Source organism: Corapipo altera, unplaced genomic scaffold (assembly GCF_003945725.1).
Source record: "Corapipo altera isolate COAL_440 unplaced genomic scaffold, ASM394572v1 0, whole genome shotgun sequence".
NCBI classification, from domain to species: domain Eukaryota; kingdom Metazoa; phylum Chordata; class Aves; order Passeriformes; family Pipridae; genus Corapipo; species Corapipo altera.
Window position 1 is genome coordinate 8,246,121 of NW_020884872.1, and position 11,959 is coordinate 8,258,079.

The following is an 11,959-nucleotide window of genomic DNA, read 5'->3' on the forward strand; positions in this document are numbered from 1 at the left end:
CACTATGCAGTCAGAGACATCTACAAGAAAATCTGGGCAAGGGTTATAACATAAATCCAGTTCCTCCGCAAATCACATTTTCTAAGCTTCCTTTTGGTCTTGCTGCCTTCAGGAAGAATTATTCTTCTGTCTCTATTACATTCAATGCCTGATCAACACCAAGTAGAACAACATAACTGCCTTCTGTGTCCTTTACTGTATCCTTCAAATGATTTAGTTATTTATAACATCCTACTCAGGTTCCAATTTATTATAATTACATATTTTTCTCTGCGGCACTACTGCCTAGACAATTAGGCCCCATTTTGTATTTGTGCATTTGATGTTCTGGTTTTACAGATAATACTTTATATTTTTAATGAAATTTCTTGTTGTTTTCTCCAACCTATTCAACACTTGAAATTTTGATCCTGTCATTAAGTGTGCTTGTAACTTCTTTAAACATGCTGTCATTAAAAAGCTTTTATAAGGACTATTTTTATTCCATTATTCAAGTTATTGTGACAAATACTAATTAGCTTTTGGGGTGAAAACCTACCCATCTCCTTGCACTTATTCCTCCTACTTTGATAAATCTTTATTAGGAATGATTGGCTAGTTTTTTGCTAGATTATACATGCTTATGTGGGAGAGCAAAAAAAAGACAAAATTAGTACAAAATAACACACCTACTCTTTATTTCCTCTTCATCCATTAAACTGGCTGCCTTAGCAAAGAACAAAAAATCAGACTATTTAACGTACACTCCTCACACATCTGTGTTGGATGCTCATGGGTGATGCTGGGAGTTTATTTGTAAACACATCCTGGGTTAATATACTTTAGTCATTTTATTATTTTTCTAATGGCTCTCTAGATGTTGAGCTGAGCCTGATGGACTCAGCATTTCCTCAGACCTCCTGCTATCCTCCTAATCTACAAAGCGCAGCAGGAGGGGAAGAATAGGTAATTTTTTTCGCATTTGGACCTACACACACACACACACACACACACACTCGTTGATCATACAGGAACCTTCTTTATTTTCCATGTAATTCAGTGACATAATTGTTGCTAATGTTTCAAGGAATTTATTTCTTTGAATATTTCTAAGCAGAACTGAAAAATAGTCTAGGAACTATTTTCACTTGACAGGATACTGCATCTGAAAACACACATGTAAAGATGCAAAACATCTGAAAATACAGAGAATAAAAAATGCCCAGGACCCAAGGGTAAGTTATTTAAGCACTGTTTGCTTTGTCTACAGGATGCCAAGGCCTTAATACTGAAGGAGATTTTCTTTCATGTGTTTTCCTATGACTACATCCAACTGCACTTGCTTGTAAAGATCTGCTTTTAAAGAGATTCAGTTTTCATCTTCGCTTTTGTCCTACCATAACCATTGCAAATACTAAACACGAAAACTAGTCTGAGAGCAGGTCAGTATAAAAATGCTTAGTTTTGCTTCCCCCTGTACTTTCATGTTTTTCAAACACAGTATTTCCAATGAGTGTACAATTAAGACTCAATGCATTTACCTTTTGTAAGGTAAATGTGTATCTGTCCAAACATATACAGCAAAAACTGAAGTTAGAAGTGGGGTATCAGCCTTAGTCTTCTCTGTTATGTTTAGTCTGGCTTAGAAATACAGGAGGGAAATACAGGAGAAACCAGAAGAAAACCAGGAGAAATCGCAGGAGGAAAATCTACACCAGACCTTCCCCCATATGAAAAGAATTATAATAATCTAAAAAAACAACAAGAACAAAAAACTCCACCATTTGAAAATTCTGCATTGTGTTGTATGAGGTGCCTTTCCTGTTTCCCAGGCAACTTCAGAGAGAGAGAAAAGATCTGGTGTACTGATATATATATATGATGCATTGAGTGAAATAAAACTCAGGATCAATTCTTTGTAATAAAGTGGAATTAAAATAACATGAAATTACAGTTTTCCAAAATTGCAAATTTGGTGGTAACATTATTGGTAATGAGCAGGCACTTGCTCATGGAATCATAGAATGGTTTGGGTTGGAAGGGACCTTAAACATCATCAAGTTCCAACCCCCCTGCCACTGGCAGGGACACCTTCCACCAGACCAGGTCGAGCAGAGCCCCATCCAGCCTGGCCTTGAACACTTCCAGGGATGGGGCAGCCACAGCTTCTCTGGGCAATCTGTTTCAGTGCCTCACTGCCCTCACAGGAAAGGATTTTTTCCTAATATCTAATTTAAACTCACTCTCCTTCAATTTGAATCCATGCCCCCTTGTCCTGTCACTACATGCTCCTGTAAATAGTCCCGTCCCATCTCTCCTCTAAGTTCCCTTCTGGAAGGACCAAATTAGGTCACTCCAAAGCCTTCTCTTTTCCAGGTTGAACAACCCCAGGAGAGCTCTCAACCTTTCCTCTTGGGAGAGCTGCTCCATGCCTCTGATAGTCTTGGTGGCCTCCGGCAGACTCGCTTCAACAGGTCCAGGTCCTTCCTGTGCTGGGGACATTTTTCCTTTCCTTTTCGGCTCTGCACTGCCGGCTCCAGGTACCCGCCGGTCCGGAGGGGGTATCCAGCCCGGGGGTCCTTTCCGGGGTGATACAGCCCGGCTCCCTTTCCTTCAGGGCTGTCCGGGGGGATCACCCCACCTCCCTTTCCCTTAGGGCTGTCCGGGGGGATCACCCCGGCTCCCTTTCCCTCAGGGTGGCCCGCGGGGACCAGCCCGGCTCCCTTTCCCTCAGGGCGGCCCGGGGGGATCACCCCATCTCCCTTTCCCTCAGGGCTGTCCGGGGTGATCACCCCATCTCCCTTTCCCTCAGGGCGGCCCGGGGGCCCGGCCGCCGCCGCCGCCGCGGGAGCCCCGCCCGCCCGGCGGAGGCGGAGCCGCGCAGGACTCGGAGCCGCCGCCGCTGCCGGAACAGCCGCCGCCCGCCCGGGGCCATGGAGGAGTTTCACCCTCACAACGACGAGGTAGGGGCCGCCACCCCCGAGGGCGCGGGGGCTGTGCCGGGACCCTGGGCCAGCCCGGGGCCGAGCGGCGCTGCCCCACGGCTGCGGCTGCCACCGGCCTGCCCCGGTGCCGGGGATGGACGTTCCCTCCGGGAAGGGGCCGCGGTGCCGGGCGCTGTCAGACCGCGGCCATTTTTCCCTGGGAAGCCCCCCCAGTTTCCCTGGAAAACCCCGACCTCCCCCATTTCCCTGGGGAAAAGCCAACAAGTGCCGGGTCAGCGCCGCGGGCCGGTCCTGCCAGCCCGGGCGGGGGAGCCGATCCCTCCCCAGGGCGCCGCTTCGGGGCTCTGGCCGCCAGTTTTCATTAAAAAAAAAAAAAAAAACAAACTCAAAACCTGACTTAAACATTAATGCCCTTGAGGTTTCTGCCCCTACCCGAGTGATTGAAATTCATGGCTGGGAAGACGCAGGCGGCACGACGGCACGTGCCGTGTTCCCTTTGGAATCCAAGCCAAGTGCCGATGAGTAGGAATGAGTAGGAAACAGGAGGAATTAAAACTTGTAAGCTTTTCCTGCGCTAGGGAAAGATATTTGGGTAAGCTAATGACTGTGCAAACTCGTCTCTTTTATGCCAGGGTTACAAAGCCTTTTGGAAGCAAGATGTAACCTGCATGCTACTAAGTCCATGACTCCCATAAAAACACAGATTAAGACCCAGAATAAAAGATTTGTCATTTAATTTTTCTTGGAGAATATTTCCCATGGCAAGCATAGACAGTGGTGGGATTCAGTCGTTGCAGAAACTGTAAGTTGAACCAAGCTTACCGAGGCCTGAGCTTTTTGTCCTCAGTCAAACATCAGTGGCAAAGCAATACTAAATAACATATTCATGGAGCTGGGAGAAAAAGTAAGATTTTTTAGAATTATACTGACAGACCATAGTGGAAATAACCAGACACAAGACCTAATCATTATGTGTTCCGGAGAGTAAAACTGTATAATTGGTTTACATATCTGTCAGAAATAATAATAATTAACTTTTATTACAGATGATCTTCAATGCTGATGAGGCCCACAACATAGTTAAGGAGGTAGGTTTAAACAGCTGTATTTCAAAGAAATTCTTTACCTTATCTTACCTTGCAGTATAGTGAAAGCACTTATTTTCATTGACCATCCCACATAAATTCAACCTTATATGAAAGTATTATTTTTATCAAATAAAGACAGTGTAATTTGGAGCTTCTTTAACTTTCATCTAACTACTGTCTTCAGCTACCTGAAGAGGAGAGGGTAGATGAGAGGAGAGCCAGATTTGCATTGCAGTGGAAAGAGGAGAGGTGGCAGTCACAAGTTACAAGGGAAATTCACCAATTTTTTGCCCCTTTATCCAGCTAGAGAGAAGCTGATAACTACAGAGGTTGCAGGGAGAGCTTGTGGAGTATCCATTCTTAGAGATTTTTAAAACTTGACAAGGCCTTGGACAATGTAATCAGACTTGGAATTTAGCCTTAGCTTGTGTGGGAGGTTGCACTACATGAGCTCGTTGTTCTAGCAATGATTTTTACAGAGAAAGAGCAGGCTGACAAGTGAGTCTGAGTTAACTCACCCTGATGGTCTGAGTTACTTACCTAGTAACTAGAGAGTGATTAATAAAGAAACTGTGGCTTACAGGTTTTGCAGGGAAGCAACGTTTTGAGAAAGGAATTGCTGGAGTGGCTCTGCAGGTCTTTTTCCACCTGCCCTGTAAGGAGGGGAAAGGACTGTACCTTTGAAGCTGCCACAGTACCCAACAGCAAGCTCTTGGATGTCAGATAAACGACAATTCAACCCTTTATGTAACTGTCCCTGCCTTGTAAAGCCAAATACGGTATGAGACAGACTCCAGACGCTGGGAGTAAAGCCAAATGTTTCTGCCTCTGATTGGAAGCTTAACCAGAGCTCTAGCACTGGGTACATTTCTGGAAGAACCAAAATCCCTGAGGGGTCTTGTCCCTCTTCTGTCTTCTATTGTATTTTGTGGATGTTTGTTTCCATTGACTCCTTTGGCCAGCTTTATACACTGTGATCAGAACTAATTGGGCTTTTCAAAATCTGGGGCATAAGGCTCTTACACAGCCTGGTGGTGGATGGTTAGTGCATGGGATTCATCTTACTGAATCAGAGGAGAACAGAGTTTTATTTTACTGACCTTTTCCAGATGTGTGTTTCTTAGCCAGGTTTCTCAGTTTTAAGAAGTATCAGTCAGCACGTAATTCTGAATTTCTTAGGAGCAGGGAATGCAATTTAAGAATTACAATTAGCGGGAAGGCTTTCTGTTCAATCGTTTTAAGTTTAGGCAAGGGTTGGCCAATCTGTAGCTGCTAATTTTCAAGCAGTTCAGATACTTCTTGTGCTGCAAGATACAATCTCTGAGTATCTCCCATATCTTCCTCATCTTTTGAGCTGGGGTGGGCATTTCACTATTGTCACTCTGTCTCTGAAGATTTTGGAATTTTGCTCACAGGTTCTGGAAGGTTGGACAGCCCAAGCTGATACTATTGATTGGAGTTGTACCATTTCCATTACAGTAGCTTCTGGAAGCCAAGCTGGAGTAGGCAATCATTAGGAACAGTGGGATGTGTTAGTACCTTCACTGGTAAATAGATACTTGGTACTTAAAGCTTATGGCTGAAGTCTTTCTTGCAAGAAATGTTCAGTCAGGACCTCTTTTTTATTCATATAATATTGTAGTAAATGTGTACTAAAGGTAAGTTTCCAAGAAGGGTCATTTTACTTCCCATTCAGCAACTGATACTTGATGATCTCAAGTGATTTAAAGTTATCGAATTTACAGAAAAAATTCTTCAGACTATGAGAAACATTTTGAACCTTTACATTTTGAAATATGTTTACTGTAACTATTTTTTTCTCTGTTTTAGTGCATAGAAAGTGTTTTAGGGAAGGCAGATTATAATCACAACAAAGTCAACCAGTGGACTGCTGCCATAGTGGAACAGTCGCTGACACATCTGGTGAAATTGGGAAAAACATACAAGTACATAGGTAAGTGCAAGCAGTTGTGCTTGTACCACATGCAGTCACAATCAAGAATTACTGAAAAGTTCATGTGGATGCAGTGCTATACTCAATAGAAAGTTTTAAACTGTAAGCAAAGCAGAGCAGATACCTGAACTCTTCTGTTATATAGATTTTTAGTAATACCTTGTGGTAAAGCTGTGGCAGTTTTACCTGGGCTGAACATGCTGGTGACTCTTAATACTGATTATGTGTTACATGGTCTTTTCTGATTGTTCAGCAAGCCCAAAACAATGATATCAAGTTTTTGGTACCAGTTCAGGAAATAATTGCTATCTTAAATAAAAATATCAGTTGGATTAAACTTCCTATAAATACAAACTTTCGGAAGACTTTAGTCTTGTGTGCTGTCATGTCCCATTGTATTTGTATATATGTGGAAGGGAAATTGAAATAAGTAGAAGTTTAACCCACTTTGGTCCTTTTGTGGAGTGTAGTATTTGCACTCAGTTCTGTTTTGAAAGTCTTGGATTCAGATTGTCTCTGGTTTTATGACCATTGCAGGTCAGTCTAGAAACACTGCATGTTACTACTGTGTGGTTTCAGAGAGCAGGCAACAAGTATTTTTGGGAAACAACTCTCCAAAGTGTGACTTCTGCTGTACCTGCAGTCCTGTTCTGAGGTGCACACGACACAAGCCATATCTAAGAAGTTTAAAAGATAAAAATCATAATCCTATTAGCAGGCATTTTGTTAAAGCCGCTGTGTTAATGTGAGTAAAAATAATCATGAAATGAATAACAAGTTCTTGAGGAAAATACTAGGGGTGAGAGGGTTGTCAAAATTGGTTTTGAGTTAGCTAAATGCCACATACCAGCCATTTGAAAATGTAATACAGGCTTGAGTTCAGGAGTGCTGAATGATTCACCTCTTCTGCTTTAATAATTAATTCCTTGATTTTATGACTGCACCTTGCAGTTACCTGTGCGGTGATGCAGAGGAGTGGAGCTGGTCTTCACACAGCAAGCTCATGCTTCTGGGATACTACAACTGATGGTGAGTTTCCCCATCCAAACAGAGAATTTGTAGTAAAAGAAACATTGCTTCTTGCCCAGCTGTAACACTTGTGTTGAACGTTTTCAGGAGTGGCTGTAGAAGCAGCAGCTTTCAGAATTAGCTGCTTGTTTACCATCCCAGCAGAAATGTTACCAGTCAGTGCCTGCACTAAGAGCAATTGCTTTGTAGATTATGAGAAGCAGGAATAGAAATGCCTTCCATTCTGAAACAAGAATCAAAGCATTTAATCCTTGTCAGTAACCACAGACAGGTTGAAGAGGCAATAAAACATTCACAGTAAATACAAGTGGTTAGTCCTAAACTAAATATGCCTGGCTGCTGTGAAGAGGAGAGCAGAGCTTGGTGGAAAATAGAAATAGTTTGACTAACAGCATGTGTTTCATCTGCTTAGCTGTCAACCAGCCTTTGGATGCATTATACTGTTTCAAAATTAGTTCTAAATACAATTTTTTTCCCAGGTTCAGAATATCATGGGGAAACAATATTAAAATAATGTTTTGTCTGTCACAGATTCAGAAAGGTCTTTTTAGAAGAGGGTGCCAAGGTTTAACATTAAAGCAGAGAGGGCATCAAAAACTTAACCAAAGTTAAAAAAAATTGTAAAATGAAGTTAAGTAAACAAGTACAATTTAATCTTCATGCTTCCTTGGCTTGTAAGGTATTGATACAATAGAAGAGGAAAAATTACAGAAAGTAAATACAGTAGTATGTATTTGATCCTGTCTTTTTTTTCTAATTTCTTGTTTGTTTATCTTGCCAATTTCAGTTTGGGATTTTTAAGGATTTTTGCAAGTTCAACTTTTAAAGAGAGATACTGAAACGGTGTTTTGCTGAAAACTGTTTTAAGCATACAAGGCTCATGTTAGGTAGCAAACAATGTACAAATTAATGAAAATGTTTTGAGGAGTGTAGTCTATTTATGGGCAAGATGACATAATATTATTTACCTTAACTCACAGCTGAAATATTCATGCTAATTTGACATAATTTACACTGTGATAAAGTGAATGTAGTAAAGACACCAGAATTCTATTTTTCATTTTGTAATAATCTTTTCTAGGAACCTGCACAGTGAGATGGGAAAACCGAACAATGAACTGCATTGTCAATGTGTTTGCTGTTGCTATTATCCTGTAGCTGGCTGGAAGATAAAGATAAGCAACACCGAAGCCTTTAAAAAACAAATTATCCAAACATATGGCTAAATGTTTCAAACTATGATTTTTTTCTGTATGAGAAACATACAGAAGTTCTCTACAGAGAGCATACAGTCTAAGCCAGTTCTCATAGATTAATTATGTGAAAGCTAGCAAAAAAATTTAATTTATATATATATATGTATCTATCTAAAGAGAAAGTTTTATTAATTTAAATATTCAGAAGTATGGTAATGAGAAGATGCCACAAAGATTAATACAATTTATGTCAAAGCTAATATCAAAGATACTTTATTCAAGAAGAACAAAACACAGCAAATCCAAGGAAGTGTCAAAGGGCAAGCAAGACCTCTCAGGATCATGGTGCACTTGGGAACAAATGACAAACACAATTCAGAGTGGATATATTATAAACAATACTGGTTCTTCATGTTTGATTAAACAAAGCTGACTTTCACTTTGAATGCTGGTGCTTGTGAAATTTCAGAAGCATCATGTTTTGGTCAAGCATGAACATTTACACTGGCATTAAATCCAGTTAAGCTTTCCCCCCTGGAGGCAGAGGAGGACTTTACTGGGTGAAATATACCTAGTCCTAGCAGAGTTCTAATTTGTCTTCAAATGTAGAGCATAATATTTGTTAGCAATTCAGGGAAACATGCTGGGAATCTGACACCAGCCCTTAATTCATCATTTATAAATCCAAAAACATTCTGAAGGTACTTAAATTTGATTTTATTCCATGATCGTGGAATTTGTGACAAGCACTTTATTGATTCCTCATGCAGCAGCCAGGACCTAGGGCAGTAAGACTGGACCCACATCACTGCAAGTAGGATTAAACTGTTTGGTGAGAAGGCACACACATTTCTAGAGGCTCTTGTTTGCTTTGAAAGCATTTATCAGAGTAACATATCTGTTGTTTATAAGAGTGTTTCCTAGGTTCCCTAAGTCTAGAATTGGATCTTAGTCCAATGAAATAGTACCGTTAAGTTTTGAGCACTAAGAGTTCCCCTCCTTTAAAGATTTATGCAAGTTCTTAACTTTGCTCATCTGATGAGTCTTAACTTGAAATATTCCACATGGAAGAAAAACATTTGCACACATGAAAGTATTTGCCGGATTGGGGCCTACATTTTTGTTCATTAATGCACAAATTATATGATAAAGAGATGTATTGATACCAAAAATGCCTAAATGAGTGCTGCCACTAAGTGGCAGCTGCATTAAGTTGTTTTCTCAGATGCTGCTTATGAACAGAATTTTTTCTTTGTAACTGTATGTCTTTGGAAGAGACTGGTAACTATCTAACAGCTACTGTAAGGCTGTTTTGGATTTCAAGAAATGAATATTAAAGCACTACTACAAAGTTCTGTTTGATTTGTTTTTGGGGTTTTTTTTTCAGATAATTTACTATTAAGGCATGTAACAAATGTCCTGTACAAAGAACAAGCTAAAAAATATTGCTTAAGTTGTGTGTACATATAACTAGTATGACACTACAGAAGGAACATGTGTATATGTAATTCACAGTACTGTTCAAAATGTCTTGCTTTGCAGACAAATTAAGTTCTGCTTTTACCTGAGTGCAAGTAAAGTTAGGACTGTATTACTGCATTGGCCTAACAGTGTAGTATGAAAATGTGTATGTCCTACTGACCTTCAAACCTAGAATTATTAAACACTATTTGGGCTGGGACAAATTTCTGAGCTATGTGCCACCATCCAAGAGCTGAGATGTGGAACTGACAAAAATGCGGAAGTTTCAGTGATATTTGGGATTGTGCAAAGTGGAAAAAAATACGTGGGGTAGCCACTGGAAAAATGTTTGGTACAGTTAATACAGTTTAGGAAGTGGGTATGTAAAAATAGTGGTGGCTTTTATCCCCATTTAATGTGCATTCAGGTGCCATGGTCAGAAGAAATATTCCACATAGCACTTGTGATCTCATTTGGTATTTTAGTTTTACTTGAAGACAAGATGCGCTGAGTAAGACTATCAGTTTAATGAGGCTTGGTGAAGGTCCTGCTGCAGAAGAACCCTAGAAAATACTGCTTAATTGTAGGACTGCTTCATTTTAATTTATACCAAAAAAAATAAAGTTTTGCCTTAGTTGTATATTTGCCTTGTGTTCTTGATCAGTGTATATAGGAACTGAGAAAAATATTCCTCTTGCTTTCCTTCACTTGTATACAATAGTGAGAACCTGGAAAATACGTTGAAGCTTTGTGTACGTTTTAGAGACAAAACCTTCTCAAAGGCTTCTTCCCAGACTAATTTCTTACACCTCGTCTACTCAGACCTCTCTTCCTCTTACTACGAGTCTTGATGCAAGTTAAAGTTTTGTTACTATAGAAAGATTATTATGAAATACTGGAAAAAGTATTTTCATTCTGTGTCATATCCTAGTGAACTTAACTTCTTTCCCATCTTTCCCCATCCTCTGTGGGTGCAAACAGCTACTTGTATTTAATGTAACTCTCCAAACAAATGCTGAACACCATCAGCTGCTTTTCCAAGTAGTTTGTTTTCAAGGATAAAGCTATGAATTGCAGAATATTAAAACCCACAACAACATTTCATTAGTGTTTTTTATCAATACAATATCTTCTTAGTTGTTGCAATCAGGAGAATGAGTTATCGTGAACAATGGAATTTTTTTTAATGGGACAGAAGAGTTTGCATTAAGGTGCAGCCCATATATATGTGGAGATATATGTTCCCATGTATGATTTCATGAAGAAAGACACCTGTTATTCTTCCCATGCAGATTTTGTTAATCCAGAGAAAAGTGAAAGGGAAAGTAAAGGACCGGATTTGTTACTTTTCCATTTCATTGCCTGCCAGGTGTCTGTCAGTAACACGTTACCTTTCTGAGGACTCTCTTCCCATTACACTCAACTTGATCAATGAAGAAAATACAGATCCTGGTATGTTCAATTTAGATTCATGTAATCTAAAACACTTCACAGAAGACACTGAAATCCCAGTTTGTAGCCAGCTGAAGTGGAGTTGGGCATGATGTCAGCACACTGATATTTTAAATACAGCATGGTGGGCTGTATGCATCAGTACAGTAGATACCATTTAGAGAAAGATGGGGTTTGTTCTAATACAGACAGCAGATCCTGTAGTGAACAATTCTTACCTGATCATTGGGATGTGCCTTTCTGCCTCCTGTACGGTCTGACCAGGTCATTTTGTTCCCATTTAATTTGGAGAAGGATTTTTTAGCACAGTCATGGTGTGACACAAGTACAGAGTCTGACTACACCCCCATCAGAATATCTTGAGCCAGGAAGTCCTGTCTGTGTGCCTGCAGGCTCAGATGTGATACTCTGTAAGTGCAGCAATAAACCCAATTGCAAAGGGACTCCAAAGCTGTGCAGTCACATCTACATTATGTTTCGTGTGAGCTCCTCTAACCTACTGAGTCTATGCCAGGTAAGGGGTCTGTGGACATTGGCTTGCAGATGGAATGGTTTCTGTCCTCCCCCTGCTCAGTGGAAGGCTGCAGCCAAACACCACATGACCACTGAGGGAGATTTTTCTCCTCTGAAGAATCTAAATCACCATTGAGTAACTGGGGGTTTTAGCTCACATGTTCCATCTGTTTTCAAGCACAGGAATCATGTGACAGCAGCTTTATTTGTTACATAAAAGTTTTCTAAAAAGAAACAGGGTAGTGCTGAAGTGACAGCTGCAAACACCCCTTAACACCCATCCCACTGTCTGACCTAAAATGACTTGAAAAGGAGAATCAGGGTTACAGACACACCTCACTG

The 11,959-nt window shown here is 40.4% G+C and overlaps 1 protein-coding gene across 1 annotated transcript; it reads left to right on the forward strand.

The window, feature by feature from the left end:
- Positions 1-2,822: 2,822 nt before the first annotated feature.
- Positions 2,823-10,094, forward strand: DYNLT3 (dynein light chain Tctex-type 3). Its single transcript, XM_027643523.1, has 5 exons — positions 2,823-2,942; positions 3,971-4,012; positions 5,843-5,966; positions 6,918-6,995; positions 8,077-10,094. The coding sequence occupies exons 1-5, from the start codon at positions 2,913-2,915 to the stop codon at positions 8,151-8,153; spliced, it is 351 nt and encodes a 116-aa protein (XP_027499324.1). The 5' UTR covers positions 2,823-2,912; the 3' UTR covers positions 8,154-10,094.
- The last annotated feature ends 1,865 nt before the right edge of the window (positions 10,095-11,959 follow it).

What these genes read in the sequence shown, in the direction of transcription:
- DYNLT3 (XM_027643523.1), top strand. Translation starts at nt 2,913, where the DNA reads ATGGAGGAGTTTCACCCTCACAACGACGAG. An exon ending in TTCACCCTCACAACGACGAG is followed by an intron (nt 2,943 to 3,970) that starts GTAGGGGCCGCC and finishes CTTTTATTACAG; the next exon opens with ATGATCTTCAATGCTGATGA. An exon ending in CCCACAACATAGTTAAGGAG is followed by an intron (nt 4,013 to 5,842) that starts GTAGGTTTAAAC and finishes TCTCTGTTTTAG; the next exon opens with TGCATAGAAAGTGTTTTAGG.